Here is an 11748-nt window from a genome sequence, read left to right as displayed (position 1 = left end):
TCACTGCTGCCAACTGGGCTATTTTATAGCTAGCTCTGGCTATTTTCATTCTGTAAACGGCGCGCAATTTAAATTTAAAAATTTTTTTTTTTGATTTTCAAATTTGTTTAATAAAAATCAACAAATCAACATAATAAGTATTCATTTATTTAACATGAATTGATTGTGTGCCATTTGCCTAATTGCTGATCACTTTGATTGCCGCTTTCTATTGCTTAAACATTTGGTTGTATGTTCAAAATTACAAATTTTAACTTATTGAGCAATCAAAATAAATGTAAAAAAAAAAAAAAAATTATATTGTATGTACAGGGAATCATATTATCGTCTCATTTGTTTTATTGTACTAATTAACAATGCCCTATCCTTGTGGTAATTTTGTGTTTGTTATATCCTCCGCCTCCACAGCTTCCACTTGATCCTGAATCTCCCTTCGCTCCTGTTGACGCACTAGCTCATAATAAAGGCCACGTTTGGACATCAGTTCGTCATGTTTGCCGGTCTGCAAGAAAAACAGTTATAACAAGAGTTAAAAACAATATTTTGAATATATTTTTAAGGGAAAAAATATTATAAAATAAAATTAAAACGTTTATTTTTTATATAAAAATTAGGTCTTATAGTTTGGGCTGTGCCGGGATTAGTGAGTGAGTGAGTCAGTCAGGACAAAGAGTTTTAGATATACAGATTGAAAAATTATTATTTTTTCGATTAAATAAATGATTCTATGATTTTTTAAATTTAATAATGGTTTTACATTCTCTTTGCTCTCGAAAATTAGGCGTAAAAAATTAATTTTAATAATAAAAAATGAAATTAAAAGTGACTGCTGTCGAAAATTAGGCGTAAAAAATTAATTTTAATAATAAAAATTGAAATTAAAAGTTACTGCTGTTTTTAAGAAACTACATGCCGAAAAAGTATATCTAAAATTAAGATTCTGATACATATTATTATGCTGATTTGATTTTTTCAATCACAACTCCTTTTTGGAATATCTGATAGTTTTGGAACTCACCTCGACAACGCGTCCTTGATCCAGGACGACTATCAGATCGGCATTGCGTATGGTGGACAATCTGTGGGCAATCACCAATGTGGTACGATTTTGTACGGCAGTGTCTAAAGCTTTCTGCACCTCCGCTTCACTGGTGGCATCCAGTGCGCTCGTCGCCTCATCCAATATCAGCACTCGGGGATTCTTCACCAGTGCCCGGGCAATCGCAATCCGCTGTCGCTGGCCGCCACTTAATTGTGTGCCACGTTCTCCCACATTGGTCGCATATCCCTCGGGCAGGGCAGTGACAAAGTCATGGGATTGCGCCAACCGGGAGGCATCATAGACATCATCCTTGCTAGCATCCGGCTTGCCATAGCGCACATTCTCCAAGATGCTGGTGCCAAACAACACCGGCTGCTGTTCAATGAAACCGAGTACATTGGCCCGCAGCCAATATGGTGATATATCCGACAGCTTATACCCGTCCAGTTTGATGTTGCCTGAGGTAGGTTCATAGAAGCGTTCCAGCAGCGCGGCTATCGTTGATTTACCCGAACCACTGGCTCCAACCAGTGCCACCGTCTGGCCAGGACGCAGCGTCAAACTAAAGTCCTTCAAGACGAGCTGGAATCCAGACATAGAGAGAGAGAGAGACACATATTTTAATATATAAATAAATGCATGTTTTAATATTTTTAGGAATAACAAAAATAATGATGAAAAAAAAAGGAATAATCAATTAGAATTTTCCACAAGCTAAACTATTCAATGTACAAAAATTATGAAAAATCTATTTCATTAATATTAAAAAATATTACATATTATTGAATTTTAAAAAACAAAATATTTGAATATAAAATATAACTAGACAAAATAATCTGAGAACAAAAATTAGAAAAAATCTATTTCATTAAAAATAAAAACAAAAGATGTAATATTATTGCATTTTCAATCACACAATATTTTTAAATAGAATTTAGCTTGAAAAAATAATTAGAGTACAAAATTAGGACAAATCTATTTCATTAATATTAAAAAATTATACATATTATTGAATATTAAAAAACAAAATAATCTGAGAACAAAAATTAGGAAAAATCTATTTCATTAAAAAAAAAAACATATGTAATATTATTGCATTTTCAATCACACAACATATTTAAATAGAATTTAGCTAGAAAAAATAATTAGAGTACAAAAATTAGGAAAAATCTATTTCATTAATATTAAAAAATTATACAAATTAATGAATTTTAAAAAACAAAATAATCTGAAAACAAAAATTAGGAAAAATCTATTTCATTAAAAAAAAAACATATGTAATATTATTGCATTTTCAATCACACAATGTTTTTAAGTAAAATTTAACTAGAAAGAATAATCAGAGTACAAAAAATAGTAATATATTCCAAAATATATTAATAAATATTATGTTAGGAATCACAAAAACAGAGAATACTACTTAAAGAAACTGAAATTAGGATAAAAAAAAAAAGAAATCAAAAATTAGGAAATTCAACTAGCTAAACTTTTTAGTGTCCAAAAATTAGGAAAAATCTATTTCATTAAAAATAAAAAAACAGATGTAATATTATTGCATTTTCAATCACACAATGTTTTTAAGTAGAATTAAACTAGAAAAATAATCAGAGTAAAAAAATTAAGAAACAACTATTTCATTAATATTAAGATACTCTTTGATTCCAGTTCTTTTTATAGAAATGTGGCAGAAAATAGTGGTAGTAAATAGTAAAAAGCTAAAAACCAAAATACTTTATAAAAAATTGCAGATTTTTGAAAAATGTACAATTTTTATAAACGAAAGATTGCTATTTATTAAATATAATTTTTTGGATTTTAGCTATTCCTAATTTTTGTCTTACAAATTCTTTATTTCTAGCTTTTATTTCTAAATATCATTTATATTTATTTTAAATTTCAAATTTCGATTTCCTAATTTGTAATTAATAAAAAACATTATTTCTAATTTTGGTTAGCCAATTATTATTTTTGATTAAATGCTTTTTAGTTCTGTTTTCTTTGTTTTTATTCTGTCCGAATTTTGGTATTCTTATTATATAGTTTTATAATAGTTAGTATTATTTTAAGATATAATAAAACGCGCGATTTTTAATCAAGCATTGTTAATTCTGGCTTATCCTTATTATAATTTCCTAAAGACAATTTTCTATATTTGTGTTTTCTAATAACATAATTATTAATTTTTTTTTTTTAATAACACTAATCCTAATTTTGCTTTCCTAATTTTTATCTTACTAATGAAATTTTTTCTTATTTTTATTTCCCAATAACATTATTCCTAATTTATATTTCTTAATACCACTATTTTTAATTTTTTCTTTAAAATTTTTTCTCCTAATCACAATATTCCTAATTTGTATTTTTTAATAACACTATTTTTAATTTTTTCTTTAAAATTTTTTCTCCTAATCACAATATTCCTAATTTATATTTCTTAATGACACTATTTTTAATTTTTTCTTTAAAATTTTTTCTCCTAATCACAATATTCCTAATTTGTATTTTTTAATAACACTATTTTTAATTTTTTCTTTCAAATTTTTTCTTCTTATAGCATTATTCCTAATTTGTATTTCTTTATAACACTATTTTTAATATTTTCTTTCCAATTTTTTCTCCCAATAAAATTATTCCTAATTTGTATTTCTTAAATACACTATTCCTAATTTTTTCTTTCAAATTCTTTCTCCTAATAGCATTATTCCTAAAATTGTTTTCCTAATCTTTATTTACTTGCTAGTTTTGTTTTCCTAAATTTTCTGCCAAATTTTGGTGTTCTTAGTATAAATTTTCGACTTTTGTATAGGGAATCATTAAATAATTCCAAGTAATGCTTCAAAGGATCAATCTCACCTGATCTGGACGCATGGGATACGCAAAGGAGACGTTCTCGAATCGTATTTCGCCATGCAAACGCTCCTGGGGTATGATATAACCACGTAACAGCTCCACTTTGGGCTGCATGGCGAGGAACTCAAAGACGCGACTTCCGGCGGTCATGCCACGGATCATCGTGCCCAACAGCACGGATCCCTGGGCCAAGGAGCGCTGCACTCCCTGCGAGGCCACCAGGAAGGCCATCAAGGCACCCGGCGTTAAGCTCTCCGTCGACATTAGATGACCGCCCATAAAGAGTGTGGAGAGCACCAGTGTGTTGAGGAAGAAATTGGTAAGACCCTGAAATACGGCTATGCCATGGCCCAAATCCTGTGCCAATCTCGCCGCCTCATTCGTCTCATTCTCGAACAACTGCATCTCGCGATATTCACAGGCACTGGAACGCACTGTCCGGATGTTGGACAACGCCTCCTCACAGACCCCCGTCGCACGCTCCGACTGCAATAGAAACAGCTCTATAATTTTAAATATTCCTCTTTTTATTTTTATACATATATTTTTTAAATTTATATATTCGAATCTTATAAATACTTAAATAATTTTCAAGCATTATTTAAACTTGATGCAAAAAACATATTTTTTTATATATTGAATTATAATTTTTTGAAATAATAATAAAATTGACATATCCCAAGAAGTTTTAAAAAGTATCAAGGGTATTGTACAGTAATGCACATTTTCTGTTTGCTTTTTTTTTAATTTACAATTTTGATGCGGAATCAAATTAGAGACCAAATAATTATAAAATTGACATTCCACAAGGAAATCGGACAAGTTTTGACAAAGTTATGGCAGTTTGAAATTTTTGAAAAAAGTGAAAAGTATGAAAAAAAAAACGACATTGATCAAAAGTATGGAAAAAATTCACAGTGATGGTAATAACTTAAATATTCCAATTTCAAGCTATAATCATAAAAATGATAGCCCATCAGTAGATCGATTTAGTTTTAGCATTATGACAGTTTGCAGTCTTCGAATAAGGAACAAGCGGAAGGTATTGAAAAATTAACAGTGATCGAAAGTATGCAAAAATGAAGACTAATGGAAAAAAATAAAGTTTTCCAATTTTGACGCAGAATCAAAATAGAGGCTAAATAATAATAAAATTGACATTCCGCAAGAATTCCGTTTTAATTTTGACAAAGTTATGGCAGGTTGAAGTTTGTAAAGATTGTAGAAAGTATGAAAAAATAGACAGTTATAAAAGAAAAGAAAAGAAAAGAAAAGAAAGAATCAAAAAAAGGCCCGAAAATAAAAAACATTTACCTTTCGGAAGGAAATCGGATGAGATTTGACAAAGTATGAAATTTACGAGTAATGAACAAGGGTAAAAAGTATGAAAAAAACGACATTGATCGTTATTAAATATTCCAATTTTAATGCAGAATTAAATAAAAGAATATATTATGATAAAAAATTATATTCCGCAAGGAAATCGAAAAAGGCTTGGAAAAGTTATGACAGTTTTAAATTTTTAAAAAAGAGAGAAATTGAAAAAAAATCTACGAAAAAGATGGTAATCAAAGGTATGGATAAAATGAACAATGAAGGAAATTAAAATTCTAATTTTGATGCTATATTAGATAGAATCAATTGTCAATTTCTTATAAAAATCGATTAATTGCCTCGCCTGATTGTCAAAAAATTAATCGAGTTCAAGTAGTTAAAAGTCGTTTTCGTGAAAAACGAGTTGTGAATTTTTTCAATGTATTTTTTCATTACTATTAAGCAGTTTCAAGGATTCGATATGGATATGATGGAATAGGAATAAATATTCACTCACCTGAGCCTGTGAGCTCTTGCTGAGAGCGCGCAGTTTGCGTCCCAGGTAGGTCATGAACATGACGACACAGGGAACACTGGCCAGGGCAATGGCCGCCATGTGGGGGGATATCATGAAGAGGGAAATGCTGCCACCGATGAGCTGGGCAGCACTTCGTAGTCCATGGGCGACAAACTGTTTGAACGAGGTTTTGAAGTCCTGAACATCGGCAGTTAAGCGATTCACCAGTTCACCGGTGCGATTCTCATCGAAGAACGAGATGTCCTGCAGCACGATCTGCTTGAACAGATCCTGACGCATCTTGGCCGCCATCTGTTCGCCAATGCGACTCAACAGATAAATATACATAAAGGTGAAGCCCGATTGCAGCATATAAAGACTCAGTAAATTGCTGGCGGGCTTACTCACATCCTTGACAAAGGAATTGTGTATGGGATCCATGACATAGGTATTCGCATATCGGGCCAGCGTATTCACCAGATCCCCCAGAAGATTCGGTATGCGTATGTTGATAAAAGCCACAACTAGCGCCGCCTGCAATACAAAGTTAAAATTAATCATATTGAAATTCTGGATAGAGGTCAGAATTTGACGGTTCAAAAAAGAACCAGATTAAAAAAACATATATACAAAAAAGTCATATATATAAAAAAATTAAGTTGGCTGGTCAAAGAGTTGTCCAACTTCCAACTGTCATAACTTGATCAAAACTGAATAGATTTTCAAACGGAATGTCGTTTTGATCATGATTTGGCCTCTAAATTCATTCTGTATTCAAATTTTGTTCATTTCGAAAATTTAATTATTTTCGACCAAGATTCGATATCGATGGTAAGGGTACCCCCTTTGAAATTTCGAAAATTCAAAATTTTAAATCTCAAGTTTTCACTTTTAATCAACTCCTTATATCGTAATTAGTATAAAACAACACTTTAAACTTGATTCTGAGACCTTTCATTTTTTTGTAAAAAATCATGTGAAATTGAACAAAAATTTGGACTTGTAAAGTGGTTAAATCCGCAGTCTGACCAACTTCAAACTGACATAACTTGATCAAAAGTGAACCGAATTTCAAGCGGAAAGTCATTTTGATCATGATTTGGCCTCTAAATTCATTCTGTATTCAAATATTTTTAAATTCGTTTTTTTGCCGTAACCTATATTTGTTTCGGTTTGATTCCCTGCCTAGGAGGCTGAAAATTTCACACAAAGTAGCTGAGATAATTTTTACATAAATATTGAGATTTAAACAACTCTTTATAAAACTTGAAAATAAATTATTTTGATATTTTTAAATCTAAATAGAAAAATAAAACCTTTTAATTAAATTATTTTTGTTAACTGACTGAATATTTGAAATGTTGCTTTCTTTTTATAAAAATCCAAAAGATTTGAACATGAATGCATAAAAAATTTGTATCCGATGCAGCGATATCGATTGATATCGCCAGCGATGCTGCCATCGCTAACACTGGCTGAATTGAACTTGTTGTTGCTTACGAATATGGCGCCAAGCAGTTCCCAGGTGTGCGGCTCCAGATATGTCCAGAAACGTTTCCAGTCAAACTGTTGATCCTCCTGCTCCACCGAGAGTGTGTGTTGTATGACGCCCGCCAATCGATTGCCCTCACAGTGCACGAGCATTGATCGTGACGCCCACCAGCTGCGCATGGCCACGCCCACGCCCAGTGTGCCGCCTCCAAGGAGCAGGGCACGTGTCGTGTGCAAGGCACGAGTTGCAGTGTGACCAGCACCTGTTGTTGTCATGTGTGGATGTTGTCGCATCAATCTGCTAGCATTTTGTAGTCGCTGTCCCAGCGGACTCTGTGGCAACTGTGATAACAGACGCTGGCTACAAAAAAAACACGATGACATAATCACAACAATAAAGCTTCAAAAGGTGTGGGGGGGGCAACCTTTATCATTTTTGTTAATCGGTTAATCGAGGAGCCTTGGATGACATGTGCGTGAGGGGGGGGGTAGGGGAGAGGGATGTCATTACCTGTGCAACTCACTGCGACTGCAGTTGTTTAGTATTAATCGCAGCATCCTCTGGCTTTTGTTTCTCTCTCTCTCTCTCTCACTCACTCACTCACTTAACTTACAAAGTATTAACAAGATACGCAACGCGCTAAAGCATTTAACTAAGTTGTTGGTTAACCTTAACAATAATAATAATAACACACACTAACCACTTATACTAATACCCGCACACACACACGCCTAGCGATGCGCTCTTGCCGATAGTTGCACAGGCCGCGATAGTAAAATACCAACAAGTGTTTTTTTTTTTGCACGCGCTCAACTTTTGCACAAATACCAACAATTTAAACTTATCACGGCACAATAATTTTGATGTTTTAGGTATACCATTAAAAATTTTATATAATTCAGTTGTTTGTGTTGTTTATAAAAGTTGCACGAGCTGCACACATATCTACAAAGTTTTTATCTGCTGTGCTATCGATAAGTTATAAGATTAGTAGCTGCTTATCTAAATTGTAATCGCCAGACAGCTTTTAAGGCTAGTATGCTGTTTGTGAAACTTAAAAAATGATACAATATTAAATGATACATTTGAAATAAGCAATTAGTTGAAATAAAAATAACAATTAAATGAAATTATTAGGGAGCGGTCTCTTCAAAAGTGTTTTCATGTTAACTAAAAGAGTAATTTCTGGGAAATTCTGTTTATTTCAAATGAATCATTTGAAATAAGCAATTAATCTAAATAAAAATCACAGTTAAATAAAATATTGAAAAATTAAATTACAACTAAATGCTTGAAAATATTGTATTTTAAGGGAAAAGTACCTTTATGTTGATGTTGGATTTAAGTGAAAAGGGACTTCCCAGGGGTAATTTCTAGAAACTTGTTTTTAAAAAGAAAGAAAGCCCACTTCTTGCATATTTTTACAAATAATTTCGCAGTTTTTATTGAAAAAATAGTTATATTTTATGCATAAAGTGTGTTTAACACAAAATCAATCAGTGTCCATGCCCGAACTATCATCATCATCATCGTCATCATCATTGCTGGAACATTCCTCATCAGAGCTGCTGCTCTCGCTGTCATCAATCCAATCGTGCGCTTTCTGATTGCTCGCAATGATAACCTTCCACTGTTCCAATTTATGCAGATCCAAGGCATAGAAATCGTTAAGTGTATGCTGTTTCTCATCCTCCTCGTACAGACCGCCAAAGAGATACAAATTGCCCTTGCAGACACAAAGTCCCGGATTCATGCGAGGCGCCGGAGCATCTGTACGTCGAGCATTGCCAAACAGACTCGGAATGGCGGAGACATATGGAGTGGTTGGTTGACTGGAACCGGGTCCACCAACAGTCACTGTGAAAATGCCATCGGTTGTGGTTGTTACGGATTTCGCTGGCTCAGCCGCGTTCTCATCCATTTCCACATCGTTGGACTTTTCATTATCCTTTTTGCCGCTGCTTTTGGTCTTGGCCACCACATCGAGCAGTCGCCAGGATTGTGCCGTTAAATCAAAGGCGAGCAGCTCATCCCCGAATTGTCCCTGAACATTCTCATCATCCTCGTTGACATCCATGACGCCGCCAAAGCAATAGGCCTTGCCATTTGGTGCCACTGTGCAGCCAACACTGTTCCTTGGCTTTGGACGATAACCGCCAGCTTTAACAGTGCTCCATTTGTACTTGTCGCCGCCAGATTCTGAAAAGGATAAGAATCAAAGATTATTAGAGGAAATTAATCAGGAAATTAAACCGTAATCGAAACCATAACCTTTAACTAATAAAAATTGGTAACTGTTACTGAAATCCTAGCCAAAATAAAACTTTGTTTTAAACCGAAACCGATATTGTTCGAGCCGAAATAACCGATGAGTAACCGATTCATATATAATGCTTACTTTCGTTATTTGTAAGGGATTAAAATCAAAACCGTAGCCTTTAACCGATATTAACCGATTGAAATTGGTATCCGTTACTAAAACTCTAAACGAAATAAAACCTTTTTTAAACCAAATTCTTCAAAACGAAATAAACTTTTAAAAAAAGAAATCCCGAAATTCTTCAAAGCGAGATAACCGATTAGTAATCGGTTCAAGTATAACGGTTACTTTCGTTTTAATTTCTTTACATTAAGTCATGTATTTATAGTGTAACCATAATTTTTCAAACTAATTTTTTATGTTCAATTTGAATATTGAACTTATTTTTGTTTTGTAAACCGGTATTTCGAAACCGAAACGTACAAAAACTCCGGAAGCCGTTACGTAACCGAAATTAAAAAGATTTTGCAAATTAATAACATAACCGAAACCGATATTCGATTTGGCTTGATACCCTACAATAAATGATCGATTATATAACAATAATATTACTATCTTGGTCCAGTGAGAACATGTCCGTGTGCGTTATTCCCCGATCCAGATCCTTCTTCATCGACGTCCTGGCGTAACCGCCCCAAATAAAGATCTTGCCATCGGGTGCAGCAGCAATACAACAACCTGAACGCACTGCCGGAACAATTGTACCGGCAATTTCAATCTTAAGCCATTGATAAGATTCCAGCGAGAAGACATGCACATCATTGTAATAATGATACGATTGATTATTATCATGAAAGCCGCCAAAGATGAAGAGACGCTTCTTGGAAGCGACCATACGATGGCCACTTCTCGCACTTGGTCCATTGGGTGACGTCACTTTGGTCCATTGACGGGTCTTCAGGCTCATTGTCCAGAGATCCTTATAATGATAGAACTGCAGTTGCGAGGGACTTGCGTGCTCACCGCCAAATAACTATAAATTAAATAAATTAATCAATTTAACTACGATTATAGGCAATTAAGAAAGTTATAGTCGAGTACCCTAACCATTTTAAAAAATTAAAATAATTTTAAATTCCATCAAATTTAATTGCAATTAAAGTTAAATAAATTATAGCCAACTTTCATATGAGGATAAAATATCCGAATATCCGAATTTGTTATAAAAATAAAAAATTATACGATCTTTTAAAATGTCAGATTTCTAGCTAATTATTTAAATTATCTAGTTATTGCAATAAGCTATAACATAGCTAAAGTGACAACTCTGCATCACTTACCCACAATTGCCCGCCATCGGTGGCAACGGCGACCATTTGATGTCCACTGCGTGGTGTTGGTCCCGACGGTGATTTCAACTGTTTCCACTCGTTGCGTGGAATATTATAAAAGTATAAATCATTAAATACAGACACTTTGGCGCCATTGTAAAGCTCGCCGCCAAACATAATGAGTTCCTCCTTTTCGGGATGCGATACGAGTGTGAAATTGGCACGTGGAGTTGGCGGTGGGCATAATTCTTCGCTTATTGCCTTTATGCGTCCTTCCTCAGCCTCCAAAGTCTTAACAGTTTCAGCAATATCGGCCTATAAAAGTGTGAAAATTCATTGTTTACAAATTGTGATATATAAAACCGGGCGTAGCGTGAGTTTACTTCTCCCAGTTTTTCCAGCATTTTCTTTTGTTTGGCCGCCTGTTTCTTATCCGTTTTCATTGCTGTTTTCTCCGCACCCTTTCCCTTTTTCTTATTCTTGTCCTTTTTACCCATTTTTTTTAAATTATTTAATAAATTCAATTTGTATTCAAAGAGCAAATGCACGTTTTTGTTGATCAAATGCAGTGCTGCCAGTTTTTTATGGGAAAAAAAGCTGTTTCTGTCCGGAAAGCATCCGAGAAATAGCTGAAAGTGCGATACAAAATAGCTTAAATTAGCCAACAAACCTAGTAGCAATGCTGCCAACATGTTTTAATAAGTAGGGCGCCATCTATTGTCAATTGCCAAAGAAAACTTTACCTATTTTTTTGTATTTTCGATGGAATAAAATAGTCATTGCGATGGCGAGCATTTATAATATAATAGTTATATTTTTAACAATAGCTTAAATTTGCAATTAGCTTATAATACAGAATATTCTTTTAATAATGTTGCCTCGAAACCATATCTGCCCTACATTTTCTGGAAACCACGGCTGCCACCCTGTTTGATTATACCA

General features: G+C 33.6%; 2 protein-coding genes across 2 annotated transcripts; both read right to left on the bottom strand.

Annotated features, from left to right (window-relative positions):
• Positions 1–125: 125 nt before the first annotated feature.
• LOC117792435 (mitochondrial potassium channel ATP-binding subunit) lies at positions 126–7967 on the bottom strand. Its single transcript, XM_034632589.1, has 6 exons — positions 7726–7967; positions 7224–7575; positions 5724–6257; positions 3896–4378; positions 1019–1624; positions 126–502 (listed from the first exon to the last, which is right to left on the bottom strand). Exons 1-6 carry the CDS (start codon positions 7770–7772, stop codon positions 362–364), a joined length of 2163 nt encoding a protein of 720 aa, XP_034488480.1. The 5' UTR covers positions 7773–7967; the 3' UTR covers positions 126–361.
• A 664-nt stretch (positions 7968–8631) lies between these two features.
• LOC117793497 (kelch domain-containing protein 4) lies at positions 8632–11408 on the bottom strand. Its single transcript, XM_034633817.1, has 4 exons — positions 11190–11408; positions 10816–11121; positions 10088–10508; positions 8632–9414 (listed from the first exon to the last, which is right to left on the bottom strand). The coding sequence occupies exons 1-4, from the start codon at positions 11301–11303 to the stop codon at positions 8708–8710; spliced, it is 1548 nt and encodes a 515-aa protein (XP_034489708.1). The 5' UTR covers positions 11304–11408; the 3' UTR covers positions 8632–8707.
• Between the last annotated feature and the right edge of the window lie 340 nt (positions 11409–11748).

Source organism: Drosophila innubila, chromosome X, assembly GCF_004354385.1.
Source record: "Drosophila innubila isolate TH190305 chromosome X, UK_Dinn_1.0, whole genome shotgun sequence".
Classification (NCBI taxonomy): domain Eukaryota; kingdom Metazoa; phylum Arthropoda; class Insecta; order Diptera; family Drosophilidae; genus Drosophila; species Drosophila innubila.
Note: the sequence above shows the minus strand (reverse complement) of the source record. Positions and strands in the feature narration are given on the sequence as shown.

Coding starts and splice junctions, on each gene's coding strand:
- LOC117792435 (XM_034632589.1), bottom strand. CDS start 7,772: ATGCTGCGATTAATACTAAACAACTGCAGTCGCAGTGAGTTGCACAG. Junction 4,379..5,723: donor GCAAGAGCTCACAGGCTCAG/GTGAGTGAATAT, acceptor TTTCTATTGCAG/TCGGAGCGTGCGACGGGGGT. Junction 503..1,018: donor ATCAAGGACGCGTTGTCGAG/GTGAGTTCCAAA, acceptor TTTTTCTTGCAG/ACCGGCAAACATGACGAACT.
- LOC117793497 (XM_034633817.1), bottom strand. CDS start 11,303: ATGGGTAAAAAGGACAAGAATAAGAAAAAGGGAAAGGGTGCGGAGAAA. Junction 10,509..10,815: donor CCGATGGCGGGCAATTGTGG/GTAAGTGATGCA, acceptor TTTAATTTATAG/TTATTTGGCGGTGAGCACGC. Junction 9,415..10,087: donor GTTCTCACTGGACCAAGATA/GTAATATTATTG, acceptor TATCCTTTTCAG/AATCTGGCGGCGACAAGTAC.